Consider the following 17,804-nt stretch of genomic DNA (forward strand, 5'->3'; position numbering starts at 1 on the left):
TTCCACAGTGTGTGTCTATGTGAGTGAGAGAGAGAGAGACAAAGCTAGCCGTACTGGTCTTTTCTATACTGTTGAGTACGCTGTGGATTAAGACCGAGAGGACACGTGGCGATTACATCAGCATATTAATATAATATAGGGAAAATTGCAGAAACCTCCCCTGAGGTATCTAACACTTGCACTCACCTCCCCTATGGTTTGAGAAATAGCACTGACCTCCCTTGAATTTACTGATTCTTTGCATATTCAGTCCAAGCGATTAAAATATTGTTTTAGGGAGTGAAATGAGAAATTTGTGCCAGATTTGCCCTTTGTACTACATGCCAAGTAGTATTAGTAAAAGAATGATAAAATACTATAAATCAATTAACAATTAATAAATTTTAAGAAGTGTAGTTTATGGGCAAATAAGCGTTACCTATTCAAAGTACCAACTCTTTATGAGTATTTTACTCTCAAATATTTAATTTATGATAAATACATCAATGTTTGTAAGTAAAATTCAAAAAGTGTTACAGTAATATTCTTACAAAAAGGAAACAGTAGGTTATCTATTTAATATAAATTATATATTTAAAAAAAAGAAATGGCCCATCAAGTATTAATTCTTTATAACTTTCCTCTATTACATGAACAACGTATTGACTCTTTATGAATATTTTACTCTGAGGTAAAATACAAATTTTTTTTTAAAAATTTAAATTGCTTGTAGAGGTATCAAATTTAAATTTGTATTTACTTTCACATATTTAATATTTATTAAATACAAAACCTACTAGTTTTCCTTTCGTAAAAATATTAGTATAACACTTTTTCAATTTTAGTTGCAAACATTCATGTATTGAACATAAATTAAATGATTCAGAATAAAATACCCATAAAGAGTCAATACTTTGTTCATGTAATAGAGGAAAGTCATAAAAAATTAATACTTTATGGGCTATTTCTTTTTTTAAAAACATTTAATTTATATAAAATATATAACCTACTGGTTTCCTTTTGTAAGAATATTACTGTAACACTTTTTGAATTTTACTTATAAACATTGATGTATTTATCATAAATTAAATATTTAAGAGTAAAATGCTCATAAAGAGTTGGTATTGCCCATAAAGAGCTGGTATTTTGAATAGGTAATGTCTATTTGCCCATAAACTACACCCCTTAAAATTTATTAATTGTTAATTGATTTATAGTACTTTGTCATTCATTTGCTAATACTACTTAGCGTATAGCACAAAGGGCAAATCTGGCACAAATATCTTATTTCACTCCATACAACAATATTTTAATCGCCTAGACTGAATATGCAAAGAATCAGTAAGTTCAAGGGAGGTCAGTGCTATTTCTCAAATCACAGGGAGGTGAGTGCAAGTGTCAGAAACCTCAAGGGAGGTTTTTGCAAATTTCTCTATAATATAATTAAAAATAAGAATATTATGTAAAATACTAATAGCATGTTAATATCAAAAAAGTCACATTCATATATGTATGATGTTTCATCCCCGCAGGATAGTTCGGCCGATCATGTAGTTTTTCTTTAAGGCATTGACCGGTGTTCGAATCTCGTAGTTAACGTGCTCAGAGTGTGTTGGGACGCCCTCTCTCGAGCTGCAGGGGAATTAATCAAACCGAAGATTCGGATACCCTATGTCGGAAAACAATATATATATATATATATATATATATGTTTGATGTTTCAAAATTATGTAATAAGGCAGTATGAATAAAATAGAATGATTAAGTTTCCATCTATGAAAAAAATAGAAAAATTTCCATCTGTATAACTTAAGGCATAGTCTACAAGTTTCAAATAAAATTTAGGGGTTCATTTGAAAAATATTATCAGAATTTAGCACTATCCTTGCAGATTATAAAGTACTTTTAGGTGTATTCATAGTTTTATAAAACTCTAGGGGTCGAAACATAAAATTGGAAAAGCTTTGAACTCCACGGTAATTTTCTTCCTATTTCTTTGTCTTTTCCTCGCGTCGCCACGCAGCCGCCACTTCTTTCATCTTATCTTCCTTTCCATGGCAATTGCCCAGTCTTACCGTCTTACTCTTCACGGTAATTTTCTTCCTATTTCTTTGTCTTTTCCTCGCGTCGCCACGCAGCCGCCACTTCATTCATCTTATCTTCCTTTCCTTGGCAATTGCCCAGTCTTACCGTCTTATCTTCTTTTTGTTTTCTTGATTTTTTTGCTTGCCTTTGCAATTTTAATTTTGTTAGTTGTTTCTTTCAAACTCAAAAAATATCAAACTTTTCATCTTTTCTTTTTTTTAATCTTTTTAAAAAATTTTCTCCTTTCTACAATTTTCTTTGTCTTTTTTTCATTTATTGACATGAGATCCATGAGGTCTTGCTTAAAAATTAATTGTAAGAGGTGGTTTTGTTTGAGTTGATGCCGGCTGATGATATGTGAGAAGAACAAGAAGAAAGCGGGAACAAGTTTATGCTGCAGAGAAGTGAACTCACAGGCGAGGGGAAAAAATGGTTAGCAGAAAAGGAAAAATGGAATAAACCCGATTTTAGCTCTTGGTTTGCCGGTTGAACTCCGGTTTTGACCAACCGCGTTTTAAAGACAGCTCGGACAGGGTGCCAAACCGTTATTGATTTTACCGATCCAACCGATCAGTCCGGTCCAAGTTTGAAAACAAGGATTTTTGGCAAATGGATATTGGCGATTGAAGAAAAGTTTTCGTCACTCTACTCTCTTCTTATTGTACAAATTAGGAGTGCAATCAAGTCAAGCTGCTCGTGAGTAGCTTGCGAGCGGCTTGGTCAAAAGCTTGGCTCAAACTCGAGTTATTTGTTACATTCAACGAGTCGAGTTCGAGCTCCAAAAATAAATACTGGAGTGCTCGACGAGCTTAATTGAGTTTTCATATTATATTTATATTATATGTTCATATTATATTTATATTATATATATTGAGAAAATATAATAGGTTTAGTTCAAAACTCGAACTCGAGCTCGAGTAAATCGGACTTGATATTTCAAACGAGTCGAGTTTGAGTTTAATTTTATTTTATCGAGTCGAGCTCGAGTCCAAATTTATATACTCGTTCGAGCTCGAACTCGAGTAACACTGATTGTGATCGAGTTTGAGCTCGAGTATGGTACTACTCGAGCTCGACTCGGCTCGATAGCACACCTAGTACAAATATCCTGTAAGACGAATTCGATTGTGTTTGAATAATATATTATTTGGGATAATTATTTTTAAAAAATTAATTTTTTAATGTGTTGTATGTGACATAAAAAAAGATTGAAAAATGTGTTAATAATGTAAATAAATAAAATTTGACAAATAATTTACTATCCAGGAAATTCTTCCTTTATGTATTATAGCTTTCTCTAATTTGTCTCCTCAATTTAATTAGTTTTCTCTACTATTTAATTAGTGTTAAATTGTTGTTAACTAATAATAGAGAAAATTCGTAATAGAAATGATTTTAAAAATGTTGTGTGAATATGAATTATTTAGTAATATTTTGGGTAAAATACCAAAAAACTCCCAATGGTTTGGTAAATGTTCAATTTAACTCCCTCTAGTTTGGAAACCTACACTATAACTTCCTGTGATGTTGATTAAATTGAAAATTGGATAGAAAACATCCAATCTAATGGTTGTGTGTGAAATGTCAATATTGCCCATATTATATGTAAGATGCTTTCCATTCAATTTTCAATTTAGTCAAAATCACAGGGAGTTATAGTGTAATTTTTCAAACTAGAGAGAGTTAAATTGAACATTTGACAAACTATAGGAAGTTCATTTATATAAGGGCAATATTGACATTTCATGTATAACCGTTAGATTGGATGCTTTCCGTCCAATTTTCAAATTAGCAGAAACCACAGGGAGTTATAGTGTAGATTTCTAAACCAGAGGGAATTAAATTAAACATTTAGTAAACCACAAGGAGTATTTTGGTATTTTACCCTAATATTTTAGTAAAATACTAGACTTTATTATTTGGAGTTGTCTATTACTTTTGGCCTTATTTATTATTTTTTAAGTTGATTTTTACAACTTTAAACAATAGTAGAGTTTCTCTTTCTCTCTCTTTTTTTTAAGATAAGATTTGTTTTCAAGACTGTTGAGGTCTACATAAAAATAATCACTAAACTATGTTTTGAGGATAACTTTGATACTTAATTATTAGACAATACAATTTATTGTGAGTAAAAATAGTGTCTTGGGTTATTTTTAGAGTACGGAGTGCTTAGCATCTTTTGGAATTTGGCCGTAGGAAGTTTGGTTACGTGGTACATAACACAGTCCAGCAAGGGTCAAATTTTGTTAGCAAGGAGATCCGGTTACCTTCTTTCTTCGAGATATCACTCGCCAAATTTTATATTTCACCCAATGAAAATAATAGTGGAGAATGGAATGTATAAAATCTAGTATTCGAGGAAACAATTTTTGAAACCATGGCGTTAGATACCGACCTTAGCTACAGTACTGTGTTCGGCAAAAGTCCAACATATAAGGCAAGTTACAAGTGCCCAGATGATCAAACTCATTGATCTTGCACATTGATGAATCCTCACAAGTATCGTTACTGGCTTATGGACATGAATAAGATTTTCATGCATGCAAAGCTATGGGTGGAAGTCTAGGAACTTGTACATTTTCTTCACGGTTCTTTAACCACAACATTTCCCATCCTTCCAATGCATAAATTTCTCCTTCAAAATTTGGAAACGGGAATGTAATCATAATTTAGTTATTCTTTGAAAACGGACCCGTATTATAGGACCTAAGCATAAACCTTGGTAGCTGGGGATGACCATGAAGGCAGTACTCTCCCCCCATTATTCACATCAGCCTTTGAGTTTGTGCTATTAGATTGAACATCACAGTTCAATTCATCAAAATCCATATCATCATCAAATATGCAGTCGTTGTCGGCAACCAGATCTCCACTATCAGTAGCTTCAACACTAGAATTTTGCCTTTTCAAAGTCCTTTTCTTAGACCGACCTGTGCTCTCGTTGAAGTCTTCATCATCTCCTGACTTCCCAGCACGTTCTTTGACAGTGTCTCTTCTCCTTTTCATGGAATCAGCACTATCGTTACTACTGCTGCCACTGGTTTTGTCTATCTTGTGTTCCTTGATGGTAGCCTCAATTGTTTCCAATACCCTATCCCCATACTTGCTTACTTTGGCCCTGTATATATACATAATATTACATAAAACAACTACTAGATAATCAAGAATTCCAACCAAAGTGCGTGTGAAACTTACTTCCCGATTCCGTTTATCTCCAGAAGCTCATCCTTTGTTCTAGGTATTTTCTTACTGATCTGCTGCAATGTGTCATTTCTAGCCACAGAACACAAACCACAGTAAGACTTCCATCGTCAAAACTTCCAGCACCCTCACTCAAGAAACTAAAAAGAATATGGGTGGGCAAGGAGGTGAGGAAATGGAAGCTGAAAATGATTCTGAACTCTAGATCACAATCCAGAAGAATGAGTATGAATCGTTCTATTCATGTATAATTTGCTCATCTTCTGTCTCCAACTTAGATCAGGTCTCAAAGAATGTAACCTTAGGGTATTAGGGAACCAAGTTACTGAAGTTACTGGTTTTTTTCAAATTAAGAAGTCTACGGAAGCATACCTGAATATATGATAAGCCATGACGCCGTCTCCAGCTTCCTTAACGAGAATAGTTCTAAGCATCCGCAATGCAGTATAAAGTTTGGCTGAAAGGTTCTGCAAATGCAATCCCCATATACAAAGTCAAAAATAATATTTTTGTGCTTCAGGTATACGAAGGAAAAAAGCCATGTATTTGCATATACAGCAGACCAAGTCAACTTCCGCTTGAGGTTGGCCAGGAGAGATCATTTCTGGAGAACCCTGCTTTCCAAAGGTCAGTGAGCCTTTGGCTGGAGTTGCTGCAGACGTACCCCATTTAGATGGCTTGGTGGAGGGAAATCTGCATCGAACAGCAACTTAAATATAAAAAAAAGCAAACCCCAATATATTTTTCAAATATCCCTTAAATATTCCTCCATCTCAAGGCAATTAAAATATGCAATGGCTACTGTTACACTTTTCAGTCAGCCAAACAGATCTCTAGGTTCAAGTCTATACGAGTCAGAGCAACCAAACCTTAGTTTAATAGGCTGGCCTCTGTACAAAAGATGTTGAACCTTAGACTCATTCACCTGAAAAAAAAAAACAGAAACAACTGTAAATCCGGAGTCCATGCCAGCGAAATGGAAATAGAAAATAAGAAAATAAAATTTTCACTCAGTTCATTGGACCCAAACATGATTGTTGAACAACAGTTAAACCCTAGGCAACCCTCGTTATACCTTCAACACAGAAGATGTTGATCCAAAAACATCGCTCTTTTTTACATCCTCCACAAGAATATCCTCAATAACAAGATGACGCAGCACACGGGATGCTTCACCCTTGAGAAGATGTTTTCCAGCTCCGTGCAGGCTCAAAGTCTCATGCCTGTGTTTCTTCACCTAGAATTTTACACGACAAAATAACGTCAGAAACACTAAGAAAAGGATTAAGGGACAAGTCGATCTTTAGGACATACAAATTGGTTTAAGGATCCCCTGTAGACTTCCAAGATATGAGCTGATGCAAACTGTTGTCCAGTCATCTTTACCAATTCCACCTGATTCACACATAGAATAACATAAATCTTAGACAAAACAGTGAGATAGTCAAACTACTCACAGTGAGATAGTCTAATTAAGGACAGATAAAATTACTCTCTGACCAATTGTTTTGCTATATTTGTGACATCCTTCTCGATACAGCTTTGAGTCTTGGTACAGTTGTCACATGTTTTTTGACAATTGAGAGAATCAAATTTCTCCCCAAAATGAATAAGCTGTAGGAGACGCCGGCAATCAACATTATTTTCACAGTAACTGACCTGAAAACAGTTTAATTGGGAATTAAGTGACTCTGTCATTCCAATGACATCAACAGTGAGACTAGGCCTAAGAGAGTACCATTCTGAGAAGATTTTCAGTATTCATTTCCAATATTCTTCCTGAAGGTTTAGCACTAGCACGATTGTATCCAGATACCCCAAAACTCTGCTCTACAGTTGCTTGACTAATCATATGCTTTAGTCGAATCTACACAGAAAAAGTGGAGTAATATACATGTGTAACGACCAAATGAACAAAGAGAACAAACGGATCAAATAAACAAGAGACCAGACTGCAGAATTATAATTGGCATGCCACAGAGATACATATACAAGACAGAAAAACAAAGAATAATAGACCAAAAATACAAAAATAGCATCAGCAACTTACATAGTCACTATAACTGTAGTACAACACACAAGATGAAGGCTGGCCATCTCTACCAGCACGACCACACTCCTAAAACATGAAAAAAGTCGATGTCCTACGAATTAGAAATTTGCAACACCTCATTCAATAGTTGTCAGAAGTTATTTTGGTAAGAAAGAACAGTTTAAAGAGCAGGGCTGCATGTATGACCTGATGGTAACCTTCAATAGATTTTGGAAGTGAGTGATGAATGACAAAGCGAACATCTGGCTTGTTAATACCTGAATGACCTCCTGTTAGCACGAGTTTAAGTATGAAATTAAAAGTCTTAGAGAAGGTTCCATCAGTAGGCAATCATACCCATTCCAAATGCGACAGTTGCACATATTATATTTATCTCATCCTTGCTCCATTGTTTCTGTATAAAAGCACGCTGTGCAGCATCCATACTTCCATGGTAAAAAGCTGCTTTATGCCCACATTCCTGAACACACAAGCACTCCATCAAACCATCAGAAAAGAACAATTTTCCTGAAAGCGTATATGTATTTCATACATCATGAGGTAATTCTTCAACCAAGTTGATCCTTATTGAATTTCATGATTGACAACCAAAGGCTTTCTTCTAGGTTGTGAAATAATTGCTTAAGCTGCATAAAATGATATAACTGCAATCTCATTGAGTTCCAAGGTTAAATAGAGATGACATTACAGATTCATCTACTGAATTGAACAGGTTACACCAAATTTCTGGATGCTTCTTAAGAATTCCTCTTTCTATCAGTTTGTGGATCCACAAATGACTGGATTACTTTAAAAAATTGAACCATGTTGATTTAAATGTAGATAAATAAATATAGAAAATTGAATAAAATTAGCCAGAGATTAACCTGTAACTTTTCTGCAACTTTTTCACAATCCATTCTTGAAAGACAATAAACAATTCCACATTCATCAAAATGATTTTGCCTTATGAAGTTGTCAATATCATCCACACATTTCTTTGTCTTTGGGATAACTGAGTATCTGCAATACAGGCATAATTAAGACTCTATAAAATTTCAGTAAACAGTGTACTTAATTGAACATTTACCGTAAGTTTGGGCGGTTAAAACTTTGTTTAAACACAATGCAGTTTACAAGGCCCAGAGCCTGAACAACATCTTCTTTGACACTGATTGTGGCAGTAGCAGTCAAGGCTAGAACAGGTACACTTGGAAACTTCTGTTTCAAGACACCAAGACCCTGGATGGGTTTCAGAAGAGTTAAGAGTCAACTAAAAAACAGTTAAACTATGTAACAGAATTGAAAACATTGTGGTAGGCAACCTGATAATCTGGTCGAAAATCATGTCCCCACTGGCTTACACAATGAGCTTCATCAATTACAATCCTAGCAAGCAATCCACGACCATTCAGACCATCCAGTTGTCGCAGCAGCACGTCACTTCTGCACTTAAAGATGACTTGCATTACAAAATTTCACACCCTAGCTAGAAGTTGCATCACAGGACATTCCAATTCCACTCCAAGTAAGATTAAAATGCCAAATTTTGTTGTAGTCAACTTTAACAAGTTTGAACAGTGGCAATAGCAATTGCAAAATGAACTGAGTTTGACATATTTATTCAATGCATCATATTAACTTGCACGACATCAGTACACAAACCAGATTATTACATCATAGGACTTCCAATACATTACAAGACTAATAATCAAAACAACAGGTCACACTCAAGCTACCTTTGGTCTTAAAATGTTTGGCCCACAAGCGAACCTTAAGGTTGCACTATAGCATGCACTAACTTTATCTTCTTTTCAAAAACAGCATAGTTATTCACGGGTAATGGGAAAAAGGAAAACGTCTTCATTGTGCTGGCATTAAAACAAATACGTAAAATGTTTAAATCACATATTTTTGAAGAGTGGAGAGGGATATTATCTACAGAAACTTGTACATACCAAGACTCTAGGTGTGTTTATCCAGAAACATTCCTCAACTTTTGGGCACAAGTAAATGGAATAGGAAGAATACAACTGCTGCAAAGGGGGAAAACAGCTTTAAAGAGGAAGCCTACAGCAAAAAAGAGGGGGGAAAGAACCACAAACACACATTTTGTGATAGGAGACTATTTGAAATAATCAGTGTAGCACATTTGTGATGTAATGTATGTGAAATAAAAAGGTGGTTGGGAAGATATAAAGTTGATTGGAAATTGTGTTTGTGATGTAAGCAGAATAATATTTGGGATAAATTTTCTATCCAAACAGGAAGACTAAGACAACAAAAGCTTTACATAAACACTAAAAACAAACAGAAGATAAAAAGAAAGATTTTCATAATCCTTGGGCAAGATACTTTTTGACAAGGAATTGGATTTGCAAGACACAACATAAAAGACTCCATCATTTGCATATTTCACAGGTGTTCTAGGTCTTTTCTTTCAGCAAACATTACAGCATATCCTATGAAGAAGCTCAGTGCTCAGATTGGTAACTTGCTTACCTAGTAGCAAGTTAATTTAATTCAGCAAAGGCTGATACTTTACATAATAAGCCAACTTCCTGTTTTCTCCAACAATGAGTAGATCTACCAGTCAATAGAAACTTTTATTCATTCTATTCACAAACCAACAAGTTACTTGTCCATCAGCATATGTAGATTTTAAATAACCTATCCAAATGAAATAGAAACTCTAGATATCCAACAGAATACAAGATAAGTATGAATCCAGCTTCCAGCATTTTGACCCCTTCAGAGTGAACGGAAGTGAAGCATGTGAAGTTAAAAAGAAATACAACCACGCACTTAGCTACTTTCTCAGGGGTGACATATAGCAGCTTGTATTTACAATAATCTGAATTCAGCTCCCTCAAAATCTCCTGTTGCTCGCTCCACTCCATGCTGGCACTTAGATAAGCAGCAGGAATGTTTGCCTGTGGTAATAAGAGATATAATATAAGAGATCATGAAGGGGCTGTAACATAGAAAGTGAAAATGGAATAAAAAAAAAGTTAATAAACCTTGTAGCAGTACCTGTAGTAGATGCATTATCTGATCTTGGATGAGTGAAACAAGCGGGGAAACAACCAAAGTTATCCCAGGGCATATAAGAGCAGGAAGCTGAGAGAAAAACAATAACACTCCACTCAGGATACAAAGAAGACAGCAAAACCCCTCTCTCCTAGTCCAAAGACAATAGCATCTGATTATACTGTACATGCAATGTGATCACAAGTTTGATAGAAGGAAACATAAGATGAGCTACAGATGTCAAAAAAGAGGACCACAATTAGATTTCCTTTCTTAAGAATCCCATGCCTAACAATACAACTCCAAAAAGCTTTAAACATTCCTAGGAAAACATTTTAAGGTAGTTTGTCACCTTTGTATGCCAAAATTCAGGATATAGAATTAGCAGTAACATGAATAGTTTCACATAAATATAGGATGTATTATGCACAAGAATGAGAATGGTTAAGTTTTACATGCCATCCCACTGAAAGCACAAATAGTGCAGAAATTGAATGGATGAACTTATTCTGGCGTGAACTAAGATCTTAGACAGACACAATCCTTCCCAGCTTCTAGCTTCATGTTATTACAAGATAAGAAAAGAGAGGATTGATTAAGAAAATAATAAACTCTCTTTCACCTGATATGTGAGACTTTTTCCTCCTCCAGTTGGCATTAACACGAAAACATCATGTCCACACATAGTTGCATTGATCACTTCTCTTTGGTTGGGGCGAAAGGAATGATTGCCAAATACTCTCTTGTTATTTGCCTGATAGAAGAACATTGACAAAGCAGATACAATTACATGCATATCTAAAACTTTAGAAGCCAGAATATACTGGTTTGCACACCTCTAGCTTCTTTGTCCATGGAAAATCACGGCTACTCCATTTTTTGTCATTGGAACCTTCAATATAATTGACTTCAACATACTTAGGAACATATGGTTCTCTCTCCAAAGGAGCTGCTGAAGCTCCATACCAGTCTGTGGAAGTGAATGAGACTGACGATGAATCCCATCTATCAAAACCATTTGGCTCACTATGTGCATAAAATTGAGGATCCAGCCTAGTGGGATCCATCTTAAATGGAACTGCTGGAGGAGTTTCATATTGAAAAGCCGAAGGAGTTGCTGTGGATGCAGAGAAATGTGACGTTCTTCGCTCATCATTAACTAAGTTAGCACGAAGGTATTTATCTAGTTGTTGAATTTGCATGTTCAGCTGCATCCTGCCATCAGACAGGCAAACAAGCATAATTTTAGATGCTGTCCACAACCTACCAAAAGAAGAACAGAGACGCAGTATAGGAGGCATAGAGAAACCATAGTGTTCTCCATTGCATTTTCTTGGTGTTAGGAAACTGATCCAGTAAATTGTTCTTTCTTGTTTTCTGTAAGCACCATGTTCTTTAAGGTATTTAATCTTAAATTTTGTAGATTGTATGAAAGAAAGAATGCAATTGCCCAAACCTTTCTTGTCGAAGCTTCTCTATCTGATCTGACTCCAAATCAGTAATATTGTCAATAAGTTCATTAGATATCCCAATAAGCATATCCTTCAGCTCTTGTAAATGAACTGAAGCTTCCGGACAAAATCCTAACTGTACCAATATCAGCTGGTCATACATAAGTACTTCCATAGTGATTCCAAATGGGTAAAATATAAGTGGAAGGTACTAGAAGTGGATACCTGGAACCCATGACTGCATTTCATGCACAACTCTGGTGGCAAACTTGTTGCCTCGGGTTCCACTAAGTTATCTTTATTTACAACTGGATTAATTGGAGGAAGTTTGGATATTGATGGTTGAGGTGTGCAAGTTGACTGGTAGTGTTCCATGACTATTTGGTCCACGTCAATATTCTGAAACAGAGTGTTGAGAAATAAAACCAAGATTTAATGCACAGAAAGCATTAATTTCTGCTAATTACATGACCCAACAAGCAAATAGAAAACGATTAATTTCTCATGATTTAATTCATAAGGTACGGGAAAGTGTGGTAGTGATTTGGATATCATCACAGTAAGCAATGAAAATCTGGTACCTCAAGTATATTATCATCATCAACGCCCTCAGGATAAGTATTTCCAGATCTTGCCATGTCACTGATATGAATTGAATGATTGCTAGGTGGATTTACAGCTTGCGGATGAAAGCTGCTACTGAGTGATATGTGTGTACCAGTCCTCCTTACTTCAGCTACGCCATAGCCAGATGTTGTAACTGAAGTTGCTTTGTAACTTCCTGATTCACCACCTCTGATACTACTTTGTCTGACTGCTTGATGTGATTCCACATTTGCTTGAAATGTGCTTTTTATATCAGATACGGACTGGTGGATAGGTTGCCTAGAAGCTCGAGATACGGAAGTGCTAAAACCTTTATTTAGTGGCACAATTTTTCCAGGTTTTACATAATTCCTGGAAGAAAGCTCGAGAGTTGAAAGAGCTTGCCAAACCTGCCAAAATGTCAATATTCAAGGAAAAATATGTATGAAGGATCCATATAAAATTTCCTTACCTGACCAAAATTGCTATCTAATCAACTGATAAGCATTGAACACAGTCATACAGATGCACAAAATAAAGGTCAGCAAGCCTTTAGTTTTACAGGACAAGTAGTTGTTTTATCAAAATGTGCCAAAATTTTAACTTGCTTCTCAATTACTAAAAATGGCTAGCAACACCTTCCATCTTTCTTGATAGCTGACAGCCAAGTACAAGTGCAGAAGTAGAAGTGGAAAAGAATACATAATATGCAAAAATCAGGAGTCCTCTTTAGGGCAGAGGATGCAAGGTAGTAGAGAAAGTAGCTGTAAAAAAACCTATGTAATCTTTAGCAAAAATATTACAGCAATGTGCTACAGCAAATGACCCTGTGAAGTAGAGGAAATCCTCGTTAGCAATGTCAAAGAGCAATTCACCTTTTCAACTTCCTGACTGCACATTCTTACATTCTGGATGTTAAAAACCATGGACCTAGAAAAATGAAAAGGAAATGCACAAAGTGAGAAACTTCACAGGTTAGAAAAAACCTTGATAACCAATAAATAAAACTAAGCATGCCAAATTTCCAATTAGGATACAAGTGATTCTTTTATTCTTTTCAAAACACTCAACTAAATTAAAGCTAGACTTGCTTTATGGAATAAGAAAGAATTCTTATTGCCAAAATTTAAGGAAATGCACAAAGTGAGAAAGTTCACGGGTTAGAAAAAAACTTGATAACCAATAAATAAAATTTAGCATGCCAAATTTCCAATTAGGATACAGGTGATTCTTTTATTCTTTTCAAAACACTCGACTAAATCAAAGCTAGACTTGCTTTATGGAATAAGAAAGAATTCTTATTGCCAAAATTTTTAATACCAATTTACGGCACATAATATACTCTAGAAGACAGGCAAAAGTGTAAATATGAACCAAGACAATTAATTGCTGAGTTCTCATAAATATGCCATGCATCAACAACTGCTGAAGACCGGTACAATTTTCCACAGCTAAAGATTGAAACCTCAGATGCTTCATTAGAGCAAAAGAAAGCAGAAACTTAGTAAGTTAGTGAGCCATGAAAGTTTTCACAATACAGTACCTTGCAACCATTGCTTCTTCAACACGAGGCTTTTGTATTGGCAGGGAGAAAAGGAAATTTGAAGTCAATAGCTTATCTTGGCTTGAAGAGTTGTTAAATGCATTGGCATGATGAGACCAATTATTCCTTGGTAGCCCATTATCAGCCTCAGAACCTTCACTTGGATACTTTTGACTACATGTCACAAATGAGAAGACAAATATCAGAAAAGTTAAATTAACACAATCACTAAACTCAAGAGAAAAAAAAAAACAGAAAGCACAGTTCGCTGTACTTGCCTCCTTTTCTTAACTTCGGACATTGGTTAACATATTAACCTACATTTATATGTGATGCTGTTGCTTGAATGCCAGGACCACGTAGAATAAGCTACAAGATGTAATATACCCATTTCAGCAAAGTAATAGTTGAAGATAAGCTACAGACAAAAGGAATATGTGGTTTCTAGAACAAAGGGCAAAAAATTATGCTGCAATGAATATATAGAACGAGCAGAAAAAGTTGGAAAAGGCTGATTTTACTGCATGTTGATAACTTAACAAGAGTTAGTCATGCTTCTTTTCTTGAAATTGCAAAACAGACGTGTTCTTTCCATATGGTACAAGTCCCAAAAGTTGGAACATTTAGAGGCTAATTGCAAACAACCATTGCTTCTGGTCCACAGAAGTTTAAATGAATAATGCAGACTAAATACAAATCAACTAAATTACCATCATTGCCACAAGAAATTAGACACTCTTGGCTCGAAAAGCTAACAATTCGAGCAAAAACGTGCATTGACTTATCTAAAAGTGAACAATATAATATAACACCGTGTCATTATAATACTAAAAGTGAACACTGAAATTAGAACAATATAAAACTAATGACAATTATAATAATTTCAATTAATTATAATTCCAAATTTTCTAAAAAGTCAAACTGTTAAGAATATTAGGGATAAACAAATTTCTCTAATTTTTTTTCATAAACCCGGCAAATGCTTATTCTATGGTCAGATTATAAATCTAAGAACAGTAATTATCTCGTAACCGACCGCATAATCCAAATGTTCGTGTTTTGTTAACCGATTCTAAACCTCAAATAACCCTTCACAATGACATTTTCAGATTTTTTTAATGAAAACCGTGAGTAATTTTTGAATTTTAGACATGAAACGGAAGGAGATAAAAAGTAGACGTCAAGCATAAAAATGTACCGTTGACAACTGAGGTTGGTCTACGGTTGGAAGTTTTGTCAAATAGGAAGCTCGCCGGTGCGTCTATTATCTTCGTCTGCTCCGTTGTATTCGTGCGGTGGGTATCGGAGAGGTGTAGAAATGCAGACCGACTGTGTGACTGTGTGAAATGTTGGGGAAGCTTTAAATTATTGAGCGTTGGCGCCTGGCGGGATAATTTCAAGGTAATTTTAGGGCTGAATATGTGGGCCGCGACCCGGCCCATTACTCGTTTCCAGGTGCTCTTTCTCTACTCCATGTGTTTCCTTCTTTAATCCATTTTCATTTTCTTAACGTAATGGATACATATTTTGAGTTAAACCTTTTTTTTCTGATTTTGAGTTAAACTTTGAATTGTTAAAGCTTTAAATTTATAAATTCTTAAACTTTAATGGATAAATTCTTAACTTAATTTCAAGTTTTAATTTTTTTTATTTAATTTTGATTGCTTGTTATTCTGACAAGAAAACGATAGTTCAAAAAACCAATTTCATTTTTTAAATAAATATTGGAATGGAGGAAATGTGCAAAAAATTGAATGCATTATGCTCCTACTAACTCTTTTTATCTTTTTCCATAATTAATCAAGCTTCCTCATCAAATGCTTAGCTACGCAAATAAAATATACTTGATATTGTTAATATACTTTTCTTGTAGTACTAAAATCACAAAAGCTAAAGTAAAACACAATCAATGTTTTAAAAATACACCTTCTTGACCTTTTGTTGGCTCAAATTTTTTAAAGGCAAAAAATCACTTTAAACCTTGTGTAGATTTTTGTTATTCATGTTGTTAAAGAAAAGCACTTATAGTGCATCATTGCATTATTTGACATAAATGGCTATTCGAATTAGGGTTGTTGGTGAGCCGAGCTACTCGCGAGTAGCTCGCGAGTAGCTCGGTCAACAACTCGACTCGAACTCGGGTTGACCGAGTTCGAGTCGAGTATCGAGTAACTCGACACCAAAGCGAGTCGAGTTTCGAGCCCTATTTTCCGAGCTCGTGGCTCGTCGAGTAGCTCGACGAGCCAGAGTTAATTAAATAAAATATTTTTAATTTAAATAATATATATTTATTATAATTATAAAATGACTATTATGGGTATAAATTATATGAAATTTACAATATTACCTTCTTTATAATAAAATCCTATAATGGCAAAAAAGTAATAACATAATTGTAAAAAACACTAAAAAGAAAAATGTCTAAAAATTCAATATTACCTTCTTTTCTTCCTTCTCTGTGCCGAGGGCCGATTGTGCGACTTACTTAGCAAAAAAATTCACTTTACCAATCTACACCCTCACTCCGTTCGTCGCCGACGCCGTTGCTCGCCGCATCTGTGAGACTCCATCGCCATCGCCATCGCCTTAACAAGTCCCAAGTCCCAAGTCCCAAATCGAAGCTGCTCTCTGCCTCTCCGGCCTCCGCCAGTCCGCCGCGCTGTACGTCTCCTGTCGGCTGTGTCCTGCCGTGCTGGTTCATCGCTGGCGAGTGTCGAAGACGAAGCACCAAGATCTCACTAGTTCATCGCTGGTTCATCACTGCTCATCTCTGGCTCACTTAGGTAAGTGCTCCTCTGTTTTTGGCTCTGTGTCTCTGGCATTAAAATGGGCCAAGATCGACTAGGAAACTTGGCCGTGGCTGCCATTTTAGATCAGTCTTGGCTGGCTTTCTGATGGCTGGCTTTCTGGATGCAGTCTTGCACATTTTAGGTGCTATGTGAGTCGAGTAAGCACTCAAATTCCCATTTGTGAAGAATCATCTGATTCAATGTTTTTTTCATTACGTTTTCCAGGTGCTAAGTGTGGCCCAGACAACTGATTATCTTTGAATTTGGTATATTCGTCTCCGGCACTTCAAACGCACTTGGAAACTAGAAGTTTATTATAGATCTAGCTTAGTATATCAAGTTAATTTAGTTAACAATTGTTGTAGTGGGTAGTGCCTTGAAAATCTTGTCCAAAATGACTCATCCTTAGTGGATCATAGACCACTCTTTATATCTTAGCTGCTACCTTTATTCAACAGATTTGTGGTGGATTCAGTAACATGCTCTAGGTCTCAAATCTTTGCTAGCAGTATATGAATTATGATTCAATGCATATGCATCACAGACACCTAAATCAGTTTTGTCCTATTGTTGATCACCTTCTGGGCATATGTAAATGGCATCTTGTTCTGATATTGTACTTTTGGGGAACGTCTCTGTAAAAGAGATAATTGTTCTCCCCTCTAGATTGTGCCTCATTGTTGAGCCTTACTTGGTAATTAACTGGATGTGAGTAGATTGACTAATTATGCAGTTGTACTGCATGATGGCTTGAAATAAGATGCTAGTCTCAAGCAAGTGCTTCTTATCCTGTAGCAGATTTATGTGAATCTCTGTCAATTTTTTTTTGAGGTTTTTAATAGATAATTTTGTGAAGGCTTATAGCAGTTACATGTCTCAAGCATCCTTAGTTCTCAGAGATCCATATTAAATGTTGTGAAACTCAGCTCTGCCATTCAATATTTGGTTGGTTGATATGTCAAGTCAGTAAAAAAAAAAACCTTCCAGATGATTAACTATATTCTTATATGAGCTAGTTTTGAGTGCAGTTACCTTACTTGTTTTGTTGGCGTGCTGATATTAACTTGCTGTACAGTTGAGAACTGAAATGGTCTTAGGATAATCAATCA

At 35.4% G+C, this 17,804-nt stretch overlaps 1 protein-coding gene and 1 long non-coding RNA gene across 2 annotated transcripts; one reads left to right on the forward strand and one right to left on the reverse strand.

Moving 5' to 3' along the window:
- Positions 1–4,519: 4,519 nt before the first annotated feature.
- LOC113759297 (ATP-dependent DNA helicase Q-like 4A) lies at positions 4,520–14,067 on the reverse strand (the record flags this gene model as incomplete). Its single annotated transcript, XM_027301863.1, has 24 exons — positions 4,520–5,182; positions 5,260–5,337; positions 5,638–5,732; positions 5,829–5,958; positions 6,135–6,190; positions 6,341–6,502; positions 6,580–6,660; positions 6,766–6,924; positions 7,004–7,132; positions 7,316–7,384; positions 7,505–7,575; positions 7,655–7,778; positions 8,185–8,320; positions 8,388–8,539; positions 8,623–8,743; positions 10,103–10,230; positions 10,331–10,417; positions 10,950–11,081; positions 11,164–11,542; positions 11,784–11,914; positions 12,004–12,177; positions 12,360–12,773; positions 13,239–13,293; positions 13,907–14,067. Coding segments are annotated over 24 exons (3,636 nt in total), but the record flags the coding sequence as incomplete, so codon positions are not given.
- A 2,305-nt stretch (positions 14,068–16,372) lies between these two features.
- On the forward strand, positions 16,373–17,307 carry LOC113763048. The gene is made up of 2 exons (XR_003467299.1): positions 16,373–16,689; positions 16,921–17,307. It is a non-coding gene; the product is annotated as an uncharacterized LOC113763048 (long non-coding RNA).
- The last annotated feature ends 497 nt before the right edge of the window (positions 17,308–17,804 follow it).

This window comes from Coffea eugenioides, chromosome 2, assembly GCF_003713205.1.
Source record: "Coffea eugenioides isolate CCC68of chromosome 2, Ceug_1.0, whole genome shotgun sequence".
Classification (NCBI taxonomy): domain Eukaryota; kingdom Viridiplantae; phylum Streptophyta; class Magnoliopsida; order Gentianales; family Rubiaceae; genus Coffea; species Coffea eugenioides.